The 19965-nt window shown below is 43.9% G+C and overlaps 2 protein-coding genes across 3 annotated transcripts in view; one reads left to right on the top strand and one right to left on the bottom strand.

Moving 5' to 3' along the window:
* The window catches only part of creb3l4 (cAMP responsive element binding protein 3-like 4), a 42552-nt gene extending 30678 nt beyond the window's left edge, over positions 1–11874 (top strand). Inside the window, exons 9-10 of the mRNA XM_084027223.1 lie at positions 8791–8884; positions 10776–11874. Of these exons, the coding sequence (XP_083883349.1) occupies positions 8791–8884; positions 10776–11101 (420 nt within the window). The 3' untranslated portion in view covers positions 11102–11874. The remainder of the gene's footprint in view (positions 1–8790; positions 8885–10775) is intronic.
* A 140-nt stretch (positions 11875–12014) lies between these two features.
* The window catches only part of gprc6a (G protein-coupled receptor, class C, group 6, member A), an 87656-nt gene continuing 79705 nt past the window's right edge, over positions 12015–19965 (bottom strand). For both annotated transcript variants that reach the window (XM_084027209.1, XM_084027210.1), the window contains exon 6: positions 12015–13244. In XM_084027209.1, coding sequence (XP_083883335.1) covers positions 12223–13244 — 1022 coding nt within the window. In that variant the 3' untranslated portion in view covers positions 12015–12222. The remainder of the gene's footprint in view (positions 13245–19965) is intronic.

Genomic DNA, 19965 nt, shown 5'->3' with positions numbered 1-19965 from the left:
TGTATTGGGGATATAAATTCAATCCACGTAATCTAAACCTGGTAGAAATTGTCTCTCTGAATCCTCAAGGAGTAAGTTAGCTTTTCCATTGTAAATTTCCAGAATTATTCCATGCCAATCCTCCAATGTGGGCGAAACTGGATTTAGCCATTTACTAGTGATTGATTTTTTTACTTTACGCCAAGAGGGCCTGCAGCTTTGTGTCCTTCCTTTGTTTCAACAGCACAACATGACCTAGATAAAGAGTATCCAACTTCAAGGCTATTTGAGTATTGTGCAGTGTTACAGTGTTGTACATGTTTTATGGATACCCTTCCAATATTAACTCAGTTTGGGACAATCCCAGAAGATATGGAAGTGATTTGCTTCCGTTGAGCCACATTGTCTCCAGCAGCTCAAGCTGGTATTTTTATATTATTCCTGGTGGGGGGTCTTGAAATATCTTACAATATTTTTACCAGCAATGTTCTCTCCATTCCATGGAATTAGTTGAAGACCATTGGAAGCTGAAATCTCCTGCCAAGTTTCCTTCCTTTAATATACAGAGTGCTTTCATTCTTGGCATAAAAGAGAACATCATACAGTTTTCTAGACAATAATTTCTGGTTCAGGTCCACCCTCGCCTGTGCCCTGTTGTATGCTACCGTTTCCTTGGTTTGCCGCTTTATGTGCTTTTTAGTGCTTTTGAATGCTTTCTTTTTGTCGTTTCAAGATCCGTGTTGGATACATGCGGGCCCATTTATTATTCTTTTAGAGGTGCGCTAATAACGCTGCAGTGTGGGCAGAGTATGCTGTTTGCCCGGTGGCTGTCAGGTTTGGTAAATACGAAGCAAAATGAGGAAGCACAGCGTGCGCTGTTTGCGGACTTGCAATAACAAACGCAGCGCAAACTACGCAAATACATTTCTTAGACAGGGGAGAGCCATTCCTCCTCTGTCTTTTCTTAACTGTAAGATATTGAATCCCAATCCCCACTGGAGGGGAGCGGGGCTGAGACACACACACACACACAGATCGACAGTCATGTCGAAGACGTTTATTCTAACTTTTCAACATACAACTTTTCAACAAGAATGACTCAACCTGCAAGAATCCGTGTGATGAGCAGCCACAAACAGAATCTCACATCAGAAACTTTCAAAAATGAACTGATTAACAACTGAAAGTGAAACTTAAATAGAGGCGAGTGGATCCACAGATGCACTGACTTTAGACACGGCATGATTGCACATACACTTGCATATTTATTCACATGTGTATGGTCTCTGAATGACAAGGAATTAGATTTAAATGTCTTTATTTTGATTTATCAACTACATGATTAGTGTAGGAATGTAAGGAAGATATTAAAATATGTATATCAATGTGTATTAATATACAAATGTAATACCTGCTCTCATAAAAAGTGGCACCATCTGTTGGTCGGACAGAACTTTACAGAGATCACTTTAATGATTCTAATAACCACTTATTAATTAATTAACAATCAAACAATATAATTTAATAAATCAATCTCATTTCCTCAGATCATAAGCCCTTGATATAGGGATCTTTGCATTCTGCACAGGAAAAATATCAACGGACAACAGCGGTTATAATATGAGTATGTTTACTGACTAAAGAATAAACAAAGTGAATAAAACAATAACATAGATGTAACAGAAACACCAATACACACAACACAAGAAATATAACTTGGAAAGTGGTTACCAATATGGGCTCTTTTGGCTCGGCTCACTAAAAAGAGCTGGCTCTTTCGGCTCCTAATTGGCTCCTCCCTTTTTGTTACTTAAATTAAGTTATTACCAAATTATGTGTAAAATGAATAACTAATGTAAAAAAAAACTAAAATATAACATATGTATAGTATTTATATGGCTTTATTAGTAAACTTAACATAACTTAACATATACATAAATACATTTTAAATAAAAAAGACCCATGTTAATTTGTGGGGATGTAGGTCTACTAGGTGGCTGTGGTGGCGATATACTGGCTGCTACAGACATAGGAGCAGCAACAGTTGCAGGAGTTGACACATTGGCACCTTCTTCATTAGCAGAGTCCCTTGCTGGTCTTTTCTCCAACTCCATTAATTGCACTGTTGGATGATTAATTCGCATATGCCCGTGCAGGTAGTTTGTGGAGCCTGCTCGATATGAAATTTTTATTTTACAAAGTGTACACTCTGCCTTTCGGGAGTCTAACACTTTAAAATGTGTCCAAATATTACTCCTTTTCCTGCTGTCAATCATCTTCGGTAAAATGGTCAAATCCTCTTGCGCTCCTCTCGCTCTCATCTCTCTCCCTCCTGTTCGTGTGCGCTGCTGTGTGTGTGCTGCATGCAAGTGTCTGTAACCCCTCCCCTCTCCTGCTCTAAATGTAGTCACACAGATGCTGCCACAGCCACACATGTTGACCAATGCGGCTTTAAAAGACGATAAAAAAAAATCGCTCTCGATCGCAAGCCGGCTCCCGTCGTTCGCTTCAAAGACGTTGGCGACCGACCCATCACTAGTTACCAACACATCTAGAACGTTTGGCAGTAAAGGCGAGTGTGTTTCTCCTAAGAATTTGGACTTCTTAGTAAGATGGAATAATAAAATTAAATGGCCTCACAGATATAAGGGAATTAACAGACACTAATACTTCGTTTCACCCTGCAACTCGGTCATTACTGTTGAATACGGATTCGGTCTTACTTTATGACGATTCTTCCTAGCTTAATTGAAACTCCAAGCCGTCGCTCTTCTGCCGTAACGTAAACACGAAGGGATTCTCTGTGTTGGGCCCGAGGGTTGGTTTGGAACCGTTAAGGCTCATTTATGCTCTACGCTAGACACGCATACGGATAAGGACGGAGCCTTCTGTCTGTTCTCTGCGTACATTTCGTCCGTATTTCTGTCCGTATCCTGCAAGCTTGCGGATGCGTACCGATACGGACCAAACGTTGCAGTTCCAACGGAAATCGTGGGGGCAGTGTCGGGCATTGTACACAGAAAGTGCCGTGAATAGCATACACAGATTAAAAAACGTTTGACTGATACCTGACGCAAGGAAGCGAATGGTGACCACTAGTCGCTCAGACGGCGTCACCAGTGAATTGTGCGAGTTCCCATGCTTAATGTGAGCAGCCACCCGGCGAAGCCAATTGTCGAAAGCCCCGACGGACATCCTGATACTGAAAATGACGTTTGCACACTTGTAAGGAGGATATGAGCAACATTAAGGTCTCAAGAATGTCCTTAATTAAATCCACCTGCTTCCCAGTCACCACACAGGGGTAAGGTGACACACCTGAGACTGGTTGTGGCTGATTGAGTGGATGCCACCATCTCTAATTTTACTTTTGTTAAGGAAGTACAAAAGATATCAAGAGAACACTATACAAGACATTAAGAGAACTTTATAAGTTACATTATGTGTATGTAAAGTCGTGTTATTATGGTGTTTGTGCAATAATTATTTAAAGACAGGGATTGTCTGCAATCCCTCCCCCCCCCCCCCCCCCCCCCCTGTCAGTGGTCTGGCCCGTTTAGTGGGAGGGGCCAAGTGATTAAAAGGGGGTGAGCTGAGGCTCGGTTCTCTCTATGCTGCTGGTCTGTTGAGGTGCAACAACTGTCTCTGAGGAGGTGAAGTTTGTTTGTTTATTAAGTCATGACTGTTAAGTTAATTTGCTTGTTTTGCCATAGTTCATTTATTTGAGTTTGTTGATTCTAACTCCTTATTTCAATTAATACATTCAATGTGTTTAATTGTGATTATTTATAGTTGTCTCTCTTTTTACAGAATGTGTTGGTCTCTTCTGTCATTGTGCACGTTAAACCACTTGGGTGAATAAACTCTGTAAAACTTCAGCGTGTCTTGCCATCCATTTAATGTCAACCCGGCTCCAAGGCCCTACACTACCCATACCTGAGGTAGAGGTGTGACACACTGGCATTCTCCGTCCACACTCGGGATGTATTCAGTGGTCTCACAGACCACCGCCGTCTACAACGCTGCCTGCGATTTTGCCTCCTTCTCAATAGATGCGGGATCGTTATCTCCTCCATTGTCCAGTCGCCATGTTTGTTGTTGTGATAAACTTTTTTTTTTTTAAACTTTATTGGAGTAACTTTTTAATGTGAACGACGCCCTCTAGAGGATGTTTTGCTCAACGTCCATCCAAACGTAGAGGACGCGTGAAAGCATGATGGCAGCGACGTTTAGAACGTTGATAACGCACGTCTCTATTTACGCACGAAATGGAAGCATAAATTAGCCTTTAGCGCCGATCTGCGGTAGCTTCGTAGCGGGTGTCGTCTCACTGAAAAAAATATCAGTTGATGAGCTGCCGTCTCCGTGAGCTCGACCGTGGGTGACTAGTCAAATAGCATCGGCCAATACGCTAAATCTTGCGGTCGTCGGTTGATTTAGAGTTTAACAAAAATACCTTTTGTTAAACTCGTGCAAGGACTAAAACTAGCTAAGAAACGAAGGAGTACGTTTGGAATTAGAAAAGGGAAGAAGAGCTTTTACTTCTAAATAAAAATAAAAGAGCAACGGGGACAAAAGAGAGAAGAGCGGGCAAGAAAAAGAGCTGGCGTGTAAAGGGGCGTTCACACCGGACGCAATAGACGCGAATACAATCGCTTGAGACGCTTGTATTGCGCCGCTTGATCATTTTGGACTATTTGTGTCATTCGCGCATGACGCTCATTTTTGAACCGGTGCCGCTCTAGCGGGGGAAACGAGGGCAGCGCCAGCGGGGGGCGGTTGGGTCACATCGGCGGACCCTCCTCCTCCGCCTCGGGGTACCCGATGCCAGAGTCCGTGAGCCTCCTCCGGGAGCCACGTCCCTCGCACCTCTCCCCAGGGAGAGTCGGGGCCACATTCGACTACGACCTCAGATCAGACGAGACAACCCGCTGAATTTAAGCATATTGCTAAGCGGAGGAAAATAAACTTACCAGGATTCCCTCAGTAGCGGCGAGCGAAGAGGGAAGAGCCCAGCGCCGAATCCCTGTCCGACAGGCGGACGTGGGAAATGGGGCGTACGGAAGACCGCTTGATTTTCAATGTAGAGTTGCCGCTCAATTCTAGTCTAACGCGTCCGGTGTGAACGCCCCTTAACTGTACACACGCAGTTTTATGTTGGCCGAAAGGGGCGTGTCCAGGGCAGACCATCTCGGGTTACAAAGCTATATGACTAAACTATTACGAATGCGATTCTATAACCATTATACACTTGAACACACCATCTCGCCCTTATGGTCAAAGCTGATCTCAAATAGTACATTTCACATCATCATCACAACATGGCACAACATTGATTTGGATTACCACAATACACTTAAATCACAATAGTTCAATGTAATTGGTTTGCACAGCCTTGTATATCGCTATGTATACATCTGACTCAATATCTATTGAGATGATAATTTTACCTCTGGCCACTTGAGGGCAGAAGAGATCTAAGTAACTTTTGAATCACTTTCTCTTAACTTTGTACGTCTGGGTCGCAGAAGCACAGGATTTAAACAGAATGTCATAAATATAATTTATGTAATACTAACATATCTAGACTATAATTTGTAGCATAAATTATTACTTTCTTAGCTTTGCTCCAAAAGTGGTCTTAACTGGCTTTAGGTATTTCTGATGTTAACTAAAGAGAATAACAAATGGCCCCCTTATCTGCATGTGTGATTTAGGAGGCAGGGAGGGGGTTATTTGAAACACAGGCGACACTCCAATATGCATCTTGAAAAAGAGGAAGAAGGAGGTTGTAATCTTTAACCCGATCGGGGCTTTCTGTAAAACAGAGTGTTAATCAGGTGTTAGTCAGTCTCAAGCTGTGTTTGTGATGCTTTCAAGTCTAGTGTTTCTGAAGGTCTGTGTCCTCCTCACACTTGGAGATGTGTGGAGATGTTGCTGAGGCTTCGATTTAGGAGTTCATAAATCTCCTAATCGGGCAGGTTTTTAGGCCACAAAAAGGCCTTTCGCATTCCTTTCAGGCCAGTCCAGTGATCTGGACGTGACTGTTATTTCACCTGGAGTGAGGAGACTCTCGTCTGTGACTCCTCTCCATGTTGTCCAGTGGTGAATAGTTCATCCTCTGTTTATTAATCAAACTAACATCCGAGGGTGAAAGAATCACACAATTTGATGGGAAAAAATTCTATAACATTGTAAAACACAGAATTTAGAAAAGTTAAAACGGAAAACACAGAATTTAGAAAAATTAAAACGGAATCTGGAAAAAATTTAAATGGATTTCATAGGGCCCTAACTAGTAGTAGTGAACCAAAACATGGCAAAAATTATGGGATTTGTTAACCTATTGAAGGTTGCTCTCTCTCTATCCCAGGCTGCTGCTCAGATCCGTTCAGATTGTGGCATGTCCTTTCACCACATTCCCTGTTGCAGTTACAGTACTTACTTGACTTCTGTACAGATGCAAATAAGATATATAATGTAAGCCTGACAGGCTGTTGATCATGTTTAATAAAAAGTACATTCATGTTACTGCTTTGAGGTCAATTCTTAATGTAAACATTAATATTTTTAATAATGCACCAGGTTAGAGGATTCCTTGTACAATTTACAGAATTAGTTCTATGAGAATCTACGGATGTTTGCCGTTGCATTGGTAACAAGTGAAAGCTGTGGCGACTGTCTTAGCCCAACCAGCCGATCAATAAACACCCATAATATGTCGGCCCACATAGGTAAAACCAACAATAACCATCAACAGCTGTCACCCTAAGGACCGTAATGAGGCATTGTCACACGTTGCGATGGATTAATTAGAAAAATAAATACGTACATGGGAAGTTAGCTAGTATAAATGCCGCTTGTTTGTTAGCATAGGTAAAAAAGTAGCAAATCTGCGCCTTTTTTTTCTCTAAATATTACCCCCCTCTCTCAGCTCCATTTTTTTTAATACAATAACCCCAATACACCTTCGTACAAAGTTCTTTTTGTTATGAGACGTCACGGGGAAAGAAGCCAGGCTAGAGGGTCGAGGGGCTGGGCGATGACGTCATCGTATGCGTTTTTGCCATCGACACCAAAACGAAGACGAAACAGAGGGGTGCCGTTTTTTTCTTGTTCACCCTGGGACCTGGTTTCAAAAAAGTGTGTTTTCAGGCACCGAAAACGCCAGATCTGTGTAGACTGTTGGCCCAAACGCACAAGACTTCTGCATTTACACATAAAAACATTTACGTGTTGACGGGACCTTAATACCTCCATGATTGGAACTGACATCTGAAAATGAAATATGAACGCCAGCCTGTTCGGCCCGGGATGGACTGGCCTTACGGGAAATCTCTCGAACGTCCCGATGGCCAGTCCACCCTGTCCCTTGTAGGAAAACAAAGGTTAATACCTAATCAAAAAGGCTTGCGGAAAAAGAAAAGCTAAAAATGCAAAAATGAAGAATCTAACGTCGAACAAACTATTCTAATAAAAGGAGTAAAAATTGGGAACTAAGAAAAGTACGAAACTTGAAGAGGGTAAGAGCAAAGGCGAAGGCCGGGTGGCCAGCGCCTGGTGGCACGAGCGGGGAGGCAAGAGCTGGGAGGCCAGAGCCCGGGAGGGAAGAGCGCCTGGATGCAAGAGCCGGGAGGCCAGAGCCGGGAGGGGAGCCAGGGAGGCAAGAAGCGCAACGGGTGTCTGTAACACGCAGCTTTTATGCTGACCGAGGGGGACCCGTTCGAGTTACAGTCCGAAATCTTTGTGATTTAAACTGTTAAACAGCAAACCTATCAAGCTAGCCCAAACAAGTTTGGTAACTTAGTAAGCATTTTGTCCTTGGTGATGCGGGCAGATTAATGAGCAAACATATTTTCATCTGACTGCGTGAGTGCAGTAGTTAAGTCCATTACAATGACAATGTTAATTTTTAGCAATTTTGGTAATTTCTCTGTCCTTCGGCGTAGAACGACGGGAAGTTCGCCAGTATGCTTATAATTCCTCAATGATTATTATGGATGGTTTTAAACTAATGTTGAACACATATCTCATCCTTTTCTTGGTTTGGTCAAAATGTGAACATGATTTCCTGCAGAGTTCATGTGACCTCTCTCTGCATGCCAGCAGACCAGGTCATTAGTTTATGACTCCCAGAGGGGAGGAAGGGGTCTTCAACATGACTTAGGAGCAAATGGTGAGGAAGAGATAAGGTGTTTATCCTTTATACTTCAATCGAGGCTCTCTGTCAAACAAAGGTGTTAATCAGTTTCCAGCTGCGTTTAGGTGCCTCAAAGTCTGGTGACTCTGAAGGTCTGGTCCTCCTCCTGTAGATGCTCTGATTTAAGGGTTCGTAAATCACATTTCCTCCAGGTCGGTCCAGTGACCTGAAGGAGAATGTTTACTCATCTGCTGCGAGGGGACCTTTGTCTGTATATCTTTTAAAGGTGAATAGTTCATCTTTCGTTCGTTGAGAAGTCACATCCGAGAATCGTGGGGCTGTGGCCCCTACACCCTCATCAAGGAAGAACAGTAGAAAAAAAACGTTCCTGCTTTGCGAAGCGGAGATCTAGTTGATCTGATGAAAACAGCTTCAATGAGCTAATAATTATATTAATGCGCTGCATTTTTTGGCAGTAACGGTAATGACGTTATAATGATAGGAAGAGTAATCAATTAGATTACTCGTTACTGAAAAAAGTGAAGCCGTTATTTTAACATCGTTATTCCCATCACTGTTTCTGACCACCAAATCCACGTATTCCAAAAGTCCTTAGTTGTAAGATAACATTTGCTGAATGTGTTGGATCAACACTGTGTTTGTGTCCTCAGATCGTCCTGGTCTCTTTAGGTCTCATCATCTTACCCAGTTTCAGTCCATTCAGCCGCAGCTCGTTTGCAGACGATGACTACAGGCCCACAGGAGGTCAGTAGCTCTCCACATCACTTCCTGTTGCTTAGCTCGTATGTGATATTTACTGTTTGATTACTCCACCAGTGCGGACTGAACTAGGGAAAAAAGCATTTAGTTTCGCCGCCCCATCAACATGGAACAATCTCCAGGCTGATCTGAAAATGTCTGAACTTGTATCGTTTGATGTTTTCCGTCACTTCCTAAAGGGCCGACAACACAAATCAATTGAGCGATGCCTCTGCTGACTATTCTTGCACTATTCTTGTTTTAACCTCTATTGTACTATGGCCCTATTTATTATAATGTAATACTGTAATGTATTTTATTTTATGGAAATGTTGACGACGTGTGCTGCTGTCCTCTTGGCCAGGTCGCCCTTGAAAATGAGATCTCGATCTCAACGGGTCTTTTTACCTGGTTAAATAAAGGCTTAATAAAAAAAATAAAAATGTGATCGGAGTAACAGATGGTTACCACATTCAGAAAGCATCAGGGATTCATCTTTTACACTGAAGCAGCCCATTTCTTAACTACAATATATTTTTAGGCATTTAAAGTGCAGTGGTTTGGAGTAAAATGCACCCTAGGTAATTTCCACCATGACGTCCAGCCAAATACCCCCTCAGAAGCATTTTTAGTGATGGTCAACATTGGTCAAGATAGGGCTATCAGCCGAATGGCTTAGTACTAGCGTGAACGGTACATTATGTATATCTCGTAAATTACACACTAATAATGCATGGAATGTTACCAAACTTCTGCAGTAGTACACATAGGGTCTGTACTCACAAATCGAGGCATTTGAAAGTTTGTAAGTACACCAGGAGTTTATTTAAAAGAACACTTGCCTGATAGCTTCTATCCTCGGCTGCTACAGAAGTCAACACTTGTTGACCTGATAATACAAGCATTTATAAAAATTCTGCGAAACTTTTTCATACTCTCGCGTGACGGCATCGGCTGGGTAAACACGGAAGTGGCGTCTACGCCTGCGGTAGTGTTAGGTTCCTCCTGGTGCAGTCGGTCCTGGGTTCCTCCTGGTGCAGTGGGCCCTGGGTCTCTTGATGCAGTGGGCCCTGGGTTCCTCCTGGTGCAGTGGGCTCTGGGTTCCTCCTGGTGCAGTGGGTCCTGTGGTCCAAGTGCTCATCACATGATTAGCTGCTGTTGGATCAGCTTGTTTGTTTTAGTTTGATTCTCGGTGGGATTCTGAATCCAGCCCTCAATGGGTTGATGGTTCTGGTTTCCATTGACCTTTGTTTCGTCATGATGTTCTCAACAAATTATACGATCAGTAAAGATTTGTTCATCAAGATCTTATAGCTGTTTATGGAGGACAAACAGATCAAGACCCTGTCATGGCCAGCCCAATCTCCAGACCTGAACCCCACTGAAAACTTCTGGAATGTGATCAAGAAGAAGATGGAGGTCATAAGCCATCAAACAAAGCCAGGCTGATTTAATGTTTGCACCAGGAGTGACATGAAGTCACCCAAAGCAATGTGAGAGACTGATGGAGAGATGCCAAGATGCATGAAAGCTGGGATTCAAAATCAGGGTTATTCCAGCAAATATTGATTTCTGAACTCTTCACATTAGTTTTGTGTTGTTTACAAATAAGTATGGACTGGTTTTCTTTGCATTATTCGAGATCTGAAAACACTGGATCTTTTTACACTGGATCTTTTTTGTTATTTTGACCAGTTGTCTTTTTCTGAAAATAAATGATATAAATGTCAATATTTTTATTTGGATTTTGGAAGAATTGTTGTCCGTAGTTCGTAGAATATAGCAAATATGTTTTACCTGAACACATGACCTAGAGTCATGTGACTGAAATCAAGCAGATACCAAAACACTTAACGCATGTGTAAAGTAAAATCAATGTTTGTTTCCATTCTGCTAGTTATTTCTAGAAACATCCTGACGGACCCGTCCTCCTCCAAACCTACAGCAGATGATGGCAACGGTCCAGCTGTGTGCTCGGAGTCTTCATTGCCGCCCTCTCAACTCGGCCAATCAGGGCTTCCAGAAGGTGCTGGCATTCTCCAAGAACCAATAGAATCCCCTGAAAATGAAGGCATTGATGGGGCCTCTCAAAAGGGGAGCCAATCAGGAAATAGCTCCACTCTGGTTTCTGGACAGACTGAGACGCCGGCGCTTGGTCTGCGGTCAGCCGCAGATAAAGGAAGCCATTATCCTGCCAAACCTGCACACGCTGATGAGATGTAGAGGGACACTCTCAGCCACAATAACTGGACTTCATGCATTGGACCCTGGTGATCTTAAAGCAATGGTTCGGAGTAAAATGCACCCTAGGTAATCCAGCCAAATACCCCCTCAGAAGCATTTTTAGCGATGGTCAACATTGGTCAAGATCGGGCCAGGCCCTCACCTGTTTTAATACCTACATGGAACTGACATCTGAAATTGAAATATGACCGCCGGCCGGTTCGGCCTGGGATGGACCAGCCGTTCGGGAAATCTCCCGAATGTCCCGATGGGCAGTCCACCCCTGGAGTGGAGGTCCTCCAGGATGAACCCCTTACAGGGGCACCACTGGAGGAGGAAGGCATTTATGTTGGTGAAAAAGGTATATGAAGATTCACATCTTCTCATGGGATTAATGATGACATATTTCTGTATGAGAGTCTCTGACAGGAGAGACAAAGACATCAATCATTGAAGTTTTTTGAAAAGGCACTAAACCTGTTTTATTTCGATCCTCTCGGATTCCCAAATATTTCTTCAATGTGATGGATTAAACCGCCAATCAATCTGGATTAAACCAATATTGATACATTTGTGATTTAACACAATACTACCTTGCATTACAGTTACACAGAGTTTTGAGCAAAATACTTTCATGATGCCTTTGTAACATTGTATGTAACGATCATACAATATGAAAGTATAAAAATGGTATAGGTAACAAATGTATTTGAATTATCAAGATAACTACACTGACAGTAGAGTGGTCACTCACATAAATGCCAAATCTTTGAGTTGCATTTGAACTATTTTGGTATGAGTCTCTTCATTTGCCTGCAGACAAATTACTACACGATGCTGTACTAAATAATCATTATAAAGGCAAAAAGAAGAGGGTCTCGTCTAAAAGTGCAAAAATACACAAACAAATAGACCTGAGGCACCTCTGTTTCCTGTGGCTGTCTGACTATCAATCAACCACGACTTCCTAGTACAAGTTTATTTGGGCATGTTTTTAGTATCATTATCAAGGAAAATTAATTCTTATTTCTAAATACATAAATCATCTTTATCATAAACACTTGCACAAACTACAAATCAATATTCATGATTGCCTCAAAACCTTTTTAGATAATGACAGTTTATACACTGATGCTTCTTCTGACACATTGTTGTGTCATTGAACGTCTGTGCAAACTGGTGCAACGAGTCGCGTCTCTGAGGTTTGTCACCACAGACACACAGATGGAATCTGTGTTTTTTTTGGAGTATTCATACAGATTCTTCCTGAAGGCACTATTGGTGTTGTGTGCCTTCTTAAAAAGGATTATATAGCACTTTGGGAAGAAATGACAGCTGAGGATGCTGTAGTTGGAGATGAGAATGACCACCATCTCCACAGCTGGCAGGTACACTCCTGAGGTGGTGACATAGATGGGAACAAAGAGCAGCCAGGAGATGAGGTAGAGCAGCATGCTGAAGGTGATGAACTTTGCCTCGTTGTACTGCTGTGGCAGTTTTCGTCCTTTGAAAGCACAAATGAAACACACTAAAGCCAGGACAGCTATATAGCCCAACATCACCCCAAAGGCCAAATATGAGCCCTCATGACAGTACTCCAGCAGAGTCGTTGGCTGCCTGATTACGTGATTAAATGGGCTTTTGAGGACCAGCCAGCAGATGCAGGTAGCTGCCTGTACGGCCACACAGATGCTGATGATTGCATAAGGCTGGTAGATCCTCCGTAGGACCTCCTGCATCTCAGCGTCCAACTGGAAGGCCAGCAGAATGTGCAGGGTCTTGACCAGGATGCAGGAGACACACAGAGTGAAGCTGATGCCAAAGAGCACCTGTCGAGCCTTACACTGGAAGTTGTTAGGCCGGCCAACAAACAGCATGGCGCTGATGTCACTAATGACCAGAGAGAAAAGGATGAGCTGGCTCAGTGTCCCTCCGGCAGCCTTCACAACAGGAGTGTCCCGCTGACGTAGAAACAGAGCTGACACCAGCAGTGCCAAGACAATGCCCAGGACACAAAAGGTAAGGAGTATCATGGCGAAGCCATCCTGCCAGGAGAAGAATAGTAGGGCTTTGGGGATGCAGCTGGAGCTGCCGTCAGGAGACCATTCTGTGTTTGTGTCACAGCTCAGACACTGGTCCATATCTGCAGGGATGAAAGCAGGTACAGAATAAAACAGACACACACAGCCAAGACTGGGTTTCAACATGAGCATAACTATCATGACCTCAGGTTTATGTTGATTATTTCCTGTTTTATTTCAAAGGTCCTTGCCTCTTGTGGTCTGTGTATCGCTTGACTGCCTGTCTTTGTGGTTGTGCGAGGCTGCAACCTCCGGTTTAGAAAAGTGAAGCAAAAGCTGAAGGTCCATAAAGCTGCATTATCTATGCTTGCCACCAGGGGGCAACTCACTCATTGTATAGAAGTCTATGAGAAAATGGTCCTACTTCTCTCTTGATGTATTATCTCAGTAAACATGAGTTTATGGTCTCAATCTCTAGTTTCAAGTCTTCTTCAATCCAGCATGATATTCATTTAGTACATTATGGTCCATTTAGAGTCAAACACACCAGAAAGCAGGGGATGCTTTAGGGGCGGGGCTACCTGCTGATTGACAGGTCGCAGTCCATGTCTGCAGTCCAAATATGCTCACTTCCTTCCCCAGTTGCAAAAATTCCAATATGGCAAAGGTTCAAATCCAAGGTGGCGACGGCCAGAATGCCAAACTCGAGGCTTCAAAAGCCATAGTCCACACACCAATGGGTGACGTCACCATGACTACGCCCACTTCTAATATACAGACGATGGGTTTTCCCTCCTTTTTTTGGTGCATCATCTGTGGTGTTTGAGTCTCATCAGCCTTGCTCTGTTTCCTCCAATCAGCTTTCAGCCTGCCCTCTCGTTTGCCTACCTCTGTCTTGTTGACTGATTATTTAGTTGTGTACTTAGTTCCTGTCTTTCCCTGTGTCTGTGTCCGGTCATCTGCTTTTGCCCCATTAATCCTGCCTTTTCTGCCTTCTTCCTGTGTCTCCCCTGCCTGCCTCCTTTTTATGGGTCCAGGGCCAATGCATAGAAAGCAGTGTGGCTCCCAGTACAAGCGGTGCAGGGAACCCTTTTGTAATCACTAAGATTTTTTATTTAGCAGCATACAAGTCATGTCACACAAGTGAAACTTTCAGGGTATAGACCCCTGCACACACATGTCCACCAGCAGGTGGCACTATAATCAAGGTGAAAGCGTTTTTGCCTCAAACTCCCATACCGTACATCACAGTCACAATTCTTGCATCCAGGTCGTACCTGAAGGCAGCTGCATGCTGTGATGATTGGGTTCATGTCAACAATGACTATATATATTGTAAGAAGTGGAGGTCGTCATGGTGACATCACCCATTGGCTTGGAATTCTCAAGGAATTTTGGCCACGTTATCTTGGATTTCACAAGCAATGACAGGTGGATCTGATGGAACACAAGCGGCAGAGCGGCACCCCGAGCAGCAACCTTACTTACTGGATCTGGATCCATCTGGATTCTGGTGTGAAGCTGCTAACAAAGTTAGCTTCATAATTTAAGTGTTAAAGTCATCTTAGTAGCTAACTGAACACTGAGCGCCACAAATTGATTCCGGGTTGTTTTTTCAATGCGATTTTGAAATATAAATATCGTTCTGTTCATTCATCTCCGCATAGCACTCTTTCTCCCTGTCATTCTCATTCACACACACACACACACACACACAGACACCAGTGTTTCCCATACATTGATTTATTTATGGCGGCCTGCCAGAATATCACCATTGACCGCCACATATTGATTTTATTTTTCTAACTATTTAAAATGGGTCAATCTTATTTAACTCAATGCTCTCACTGGATATATTTTTTCAGTTATTTGACATAAAGGGCCATAGTTTCGTGGCGCAGTCAGTTTGGCCGTTTGGTGGATCGCCTGCGCCAAGATGGGTGTGGCGGCGCAGCAGGGAGAGGCGTTTTCGTGGCAAAATGCCTCGCTGAGACTTCGCCGAAAGCCCGCCAGCTCCAACCTAGGCCACTCTTGGCGTAAGGCGCAAGGCGCAAATAAAGTCCATTCATTCAAGGCGAATTACAGCTGGTGGAGTGGCAGTTTGGCTGACCGGCACGCAGTGCACACGTCACCAAGACCTGACAGGCAGGTTTCCACAGTTCCAGGCACATTAAAATGCAATAAATAATCACAACAAACACTATTTAATACAACTAATTGAATCAACACTTGAATTTATATCTATTGTCCCGTCACATTTGACGTCAGATCAAAGGCGGATTGCACATGTAACGACAACTCCAAAACATCTCCCTCTCTCTCTCTCTCCTGTTTTTCATATCTATCCACTGCTAATAAAATGCGTCTAAAAAAATCTTTAAAAAAAAATACAGCAGCTCGTGCCTGGTCTGAGGTCTCGCGCCTCGGCAGCCTGTTGTCCATGGAGAGACGCGCAACTTTGCCGTGAGCTGGAATCGGAGTTGGGGCTGCAGCTGGTCTGAGCGGCACGCGAGGGACCGGTGTTCCGCCGTTCTGGTGTTGGACGGGGAATCCAGTGCAGATGATGAAGACGGTGATGATGATGATGAATGGCTTGGCCGGCTTGCTATTATGTCTACTGCTGTGCGCCCTGACCCTGCTTTGTGATAGATATGCCTAAAATGTGCCTACAATTTCTATAGTGATATAATATCGGCATTGTTATTATTATGACTATACGCACACACAGCGCGGGATGCGCGTGATGCGCGTGGTGGGAGTGGCGGCGCTGCTTCTGTCATTGGGTTGTCAAGTGACGAAACTTGCCCTGAATCTCCCCTAACACATTAAAGGTGAGGAGAGGAGCTAATTTGATTGGTGAAGATCTGAATCGGCTGTGTTAATCCCAGTCCACGCCTCGTCTCCTCCTCGTCTCCCACTCAAGGTATATGTCCACAGGCAGCGGTGTTTCCTCTGGTTTTGCGAGGCAAATGCATGCGCATGCATGATTCGAAACGCGCCTATTGTCTATGTGAAAAGCTTGCAATGCATTCTGGTAGCGTTGCGGCGAATGTCGAGAGACGCCGCGCGAGTTGGCCGCTCCTCATTTGCATAAAGTTGAAGAATCTACTTTATGCTAATCAGAGTCGCCGGGCTCGACTCGCGGGCTCGACTCGCCGCCTCTGGAACGCTTGCGAAAGGTCGCGAAAATCTTCTAAACTGAACGTTGTCGATCTAAAATAAAGACAGATTCAGCAACTGCATAGCTTATTTCTCGCTTAAAATGTTTTCAGAAACACCTTTCGGTGAACTATTTTCGTAGAATAAGAGAAAGTTCCCAAACGAGCCGCCATGTTGGTCTGCGTGAACTCCGGAGCAGACAGGACAGCTGTGAAAGCGATCGTCCAATCAGGTGCAGCCATGAACTGTGCGTGTGATTGTTTGAAGGAGAGCGCCTGTCAGTCATCCTCTAGTGGCAGCCCACCAAGCGTGCAATACTGGGAAGCGGCGCGTCCACTCGCGTTTAAAATCGCCCCTGTGGACACGTACCTTCACGCCTTCTTCTCCTCCCTCTTTCCCACTTGCGCGGGTGGGAGTGACCGGAGGCGTGCCTGCGCTAGCCTGCACGGTGCACGAAACTCGCAAAGTCCAGGCGGACACACCTCGTCGGCGTGGCGCACGTGCGCTGCGCGCTGACTGCGCCTGGCCTACGAAACTAGGGCCCAAAGTGTTGGCAATTATATCCAAAATGGCTGCTGTCAGCCAAGCTGGAAATGAACTTTTTAATGGTTTTGCCCACAGTGCTGCATAATACATGGTTACTGAGACTATTTGGGTCAAGAAATTCATAAATTATGTAGATGTATTGATTTGACCTGTTTTTGACCTTCAACTCCAAGATGGCTGCCATTTTTGGCTCTTTAAATGTATATTTTTTTTAAAAGCGGATATAAAGGCATTTGTCCTCTCCATCATTTATGCTGAGAGTGCAGATGTGAGCTGCGGGCATGCCAGAGTTTCCAAATGGCACAAACTGAAGAATAAGAGTACAATCCGTCCCCCACCTGATGATGACTCTTTGAATCTTCATATGGAAAGGTCAAAATACCTTACATATTGCCAGCTCCATTATAACCTACAATCCTTCTCCCATTGGTCACGGCTGGGAACTAGCCGTTAAACCCTGCCCCCCTTGCCCCAGCAGCTCACACCTCATGACTGCTCAGATGAGAGTTCTGAAAGTATTTTCTCATAGAACATAAAAAAATATAAATTTTTAAAATTATTTCTGAGAAAAAAAAAATCTCTCAAAATATTTTTTTTTAACTCTCCAATATAGATTTTTTGCTATCAGTGTGAACACATTTTCTCTCAAAACGTTTTTCTTCTCGCTCTCAAAACCAAAGTCTTTGCTCTCGAAGCAATTTCTTGCTCTCGTGTCAGGATTCTGCTCTCGCTGTGAAAATGATGTCATGGGCGGGGCCACGTTCCTATTGGCCGGTCGGGTGAGACTCGTCTTGGGAGTAAGAGGGGGAGCGGAGTGATGATATTACTGCGCCGACGTCGAAGTGCTTCCAGTTGTTATTCCGCCATACTATATAGTTATCCTTGTTATCCGCTTAGAAAAATTGGCATGTTTCATTTTGTGTAACCAAACTTGGGTCGTGTAACTACTCACGTAACCGTATTTAAATAGGGACAACGTGGAAGTGCTTGGTCGCTTCTAACTTCACCCCCCTTTGGATCCTAAGGAATATAGGCTACTGGGACAAGCTACATGCTAGCAAATTAGCGCTGCGCGGAGTGCGCGCAAGAGCCATTGAGTGCACGCGCAGAGGAGAGGGAGGTATGTATCACCTCGTCTAAGATCAGAGCAGAACATAGTTCAGTATGGAAATGCGGTGGTGTTTTCCTTTAAGGGGCACTCAACAGGGTTGTCCACTGTCCCCATTACTTTTCGCTCTCTCTCTAGAGCCACTGGCCCAGCAAATTAGACAGCATCTCTCTGTACTTCCTATTACTTTCTGTAATACAGAACATAGAATATCATTGAATGCTGATGATATTTTACTCTATTTTGGTGACACAGGGTTCTCAATACCACACTTACTATCTACTTTTGATTTATTCAGCTCCCTATCTGGTTATAAGATAAATTGGACTAAATCCTCACTAATGCGCTTCAATTCAGCCATGTCGTCTGTTGGGACCTCACCAAAGAGAACAAAGATCGGCCTGCATGGAGGCCAAAAGCCTTCACATGCGGTCAGAACAAAGGAACAAAGGAGATAAAAGAACTACAACCCCCAAACCTCCATCTTGTTTTACTTCTCACTAAGGTGTGAAGTGTGACGTCACACAACTCTGGTGCCCTATTGGGTGATAACCACAGGGACACAGCTGTGAGGTATAAAAGCCGGCGTTCACCTTTAAACGCTCTCTTCCACCCTCCTCTCTTCATGGTAGCACACCGCTACAACAGGAGGTCGCCGCCCCGCGCGGGCTCCTGTTTGCCTGCAGAAGGAAGAACACAACTGTTTCTTCATCCGAGCTACCAGCGAGAAGGATAACTTCTAAGACCCGTTCTCAGCTGGAGCCAGCTGACCAAATCGATTTTATTGTTTGCCTGCAGAAGGAAGAAACACAAACTATTTTCTTCAGCTAAGTCGATCCACGAGGAGGATAACTTCTATGCCCCGCCCTCGTTTCGATTCAACCGACTTGTCGCAGCCTCCACTGCCGCACGAGGGCTCGCGAACCACAGCCCATCGCCGCCGCCGTGTCAAGAAGCGCCGCCACCGCATAGGACAGACTCACGCACATCGACACAAGTAAGAGGCTATTGTCTGGGCAGAGGCTTCAATAGTGTAGGATATGCTTGTAATTCTTGTTAACGTGCTTTAAGTTTTGATCACGGACCACCGAGTCCGTTGCTTTCTGTATTGTTGTAATCGAATGCTGATTGTGTACCCACGCCGCTGGGTTTATTTCTGTAACTGTGTTTGGTCCAACCTCTGACACATTCACAAGCTCAGTGAGCGATCTACTATCAGTTAAAGGACCGGGGTCCCGCCGAACGAACGCAAGTTCATTCACAAGCTCCCGTGTGATGGTAACACGCTTACTGACCCTTGGTGTTTTGCGAGGACCGATCTTGTGCGTGTGCATTCCCTGCTCCCCTCTTTGTTTAGCCTAGCTTTGTGTGCATTTAGGTAGGTAATAAGGCTTTGTTAATTGCAGTGTTATTGATTGTGATCATTATTACTGGTTTAATAAATCTTATTATATTATAACTAACCGTTTCTTGTGCTTGCTGTGCACATGTCACTGGATAACAGCAGGTTGTGAAGGCTAGTGTTCGGATTTCGTGCCTTTTAATTGTTTGATTGTTTTTTACTTCTATGCCAATGATCAAGATGATTGGCATGTGAGTATAAAATCTTTATATTGAGACTGAGTTTTCGGTTATCTTTTCCCTGTTTTTTCAGGGATGGTGCCCCGTACATTTATGATCATATCATAATAATATATTAAACATAATTATTAATATCGATAATTATATTGATAATTATCTGTTGATAACCAAATCTGCTCCTGCTAGTTCCCCAACACGTCTACACCCCTGCCCTCTAACATCCCAGTAGTAAGGCAGTTTAAGGTATCTTGGGGTTGACATATTCCCTTCTCCATCCTCTATAGCCACAAAAAATTTCCAAGGCATATAAAATCAAGTCGAGAAGGACCTTGAACGTTGGTCTAAGCTTCCAAATTCCTTGCAAGCTCGCATATCTATTGTAAAAATGGATGTACTTCCTTGCATAAACTTCTATTCCTCTCTGTTTCCCCTTGCACCTCCAAAGGGGC

Source organism: Eutrigla gurnardus (genome assembly GCF_963514095.1).
Source record: "Eutrigla gurnardus genome assembly, chromosome: 14".
Taxonomy (NCBI): domain Eukaryota; kingdom Metazoa; phylum Chordata; class Actinopteri; order Perciformes; family Triglidae; genus Eutrigla; species Eutrigla gurnardus.
The sequence above is the reverse complement of the archived record's forward strand: the minus strand, read 5'-3'. Positions and strand labels throughout refer to the sequence as shown.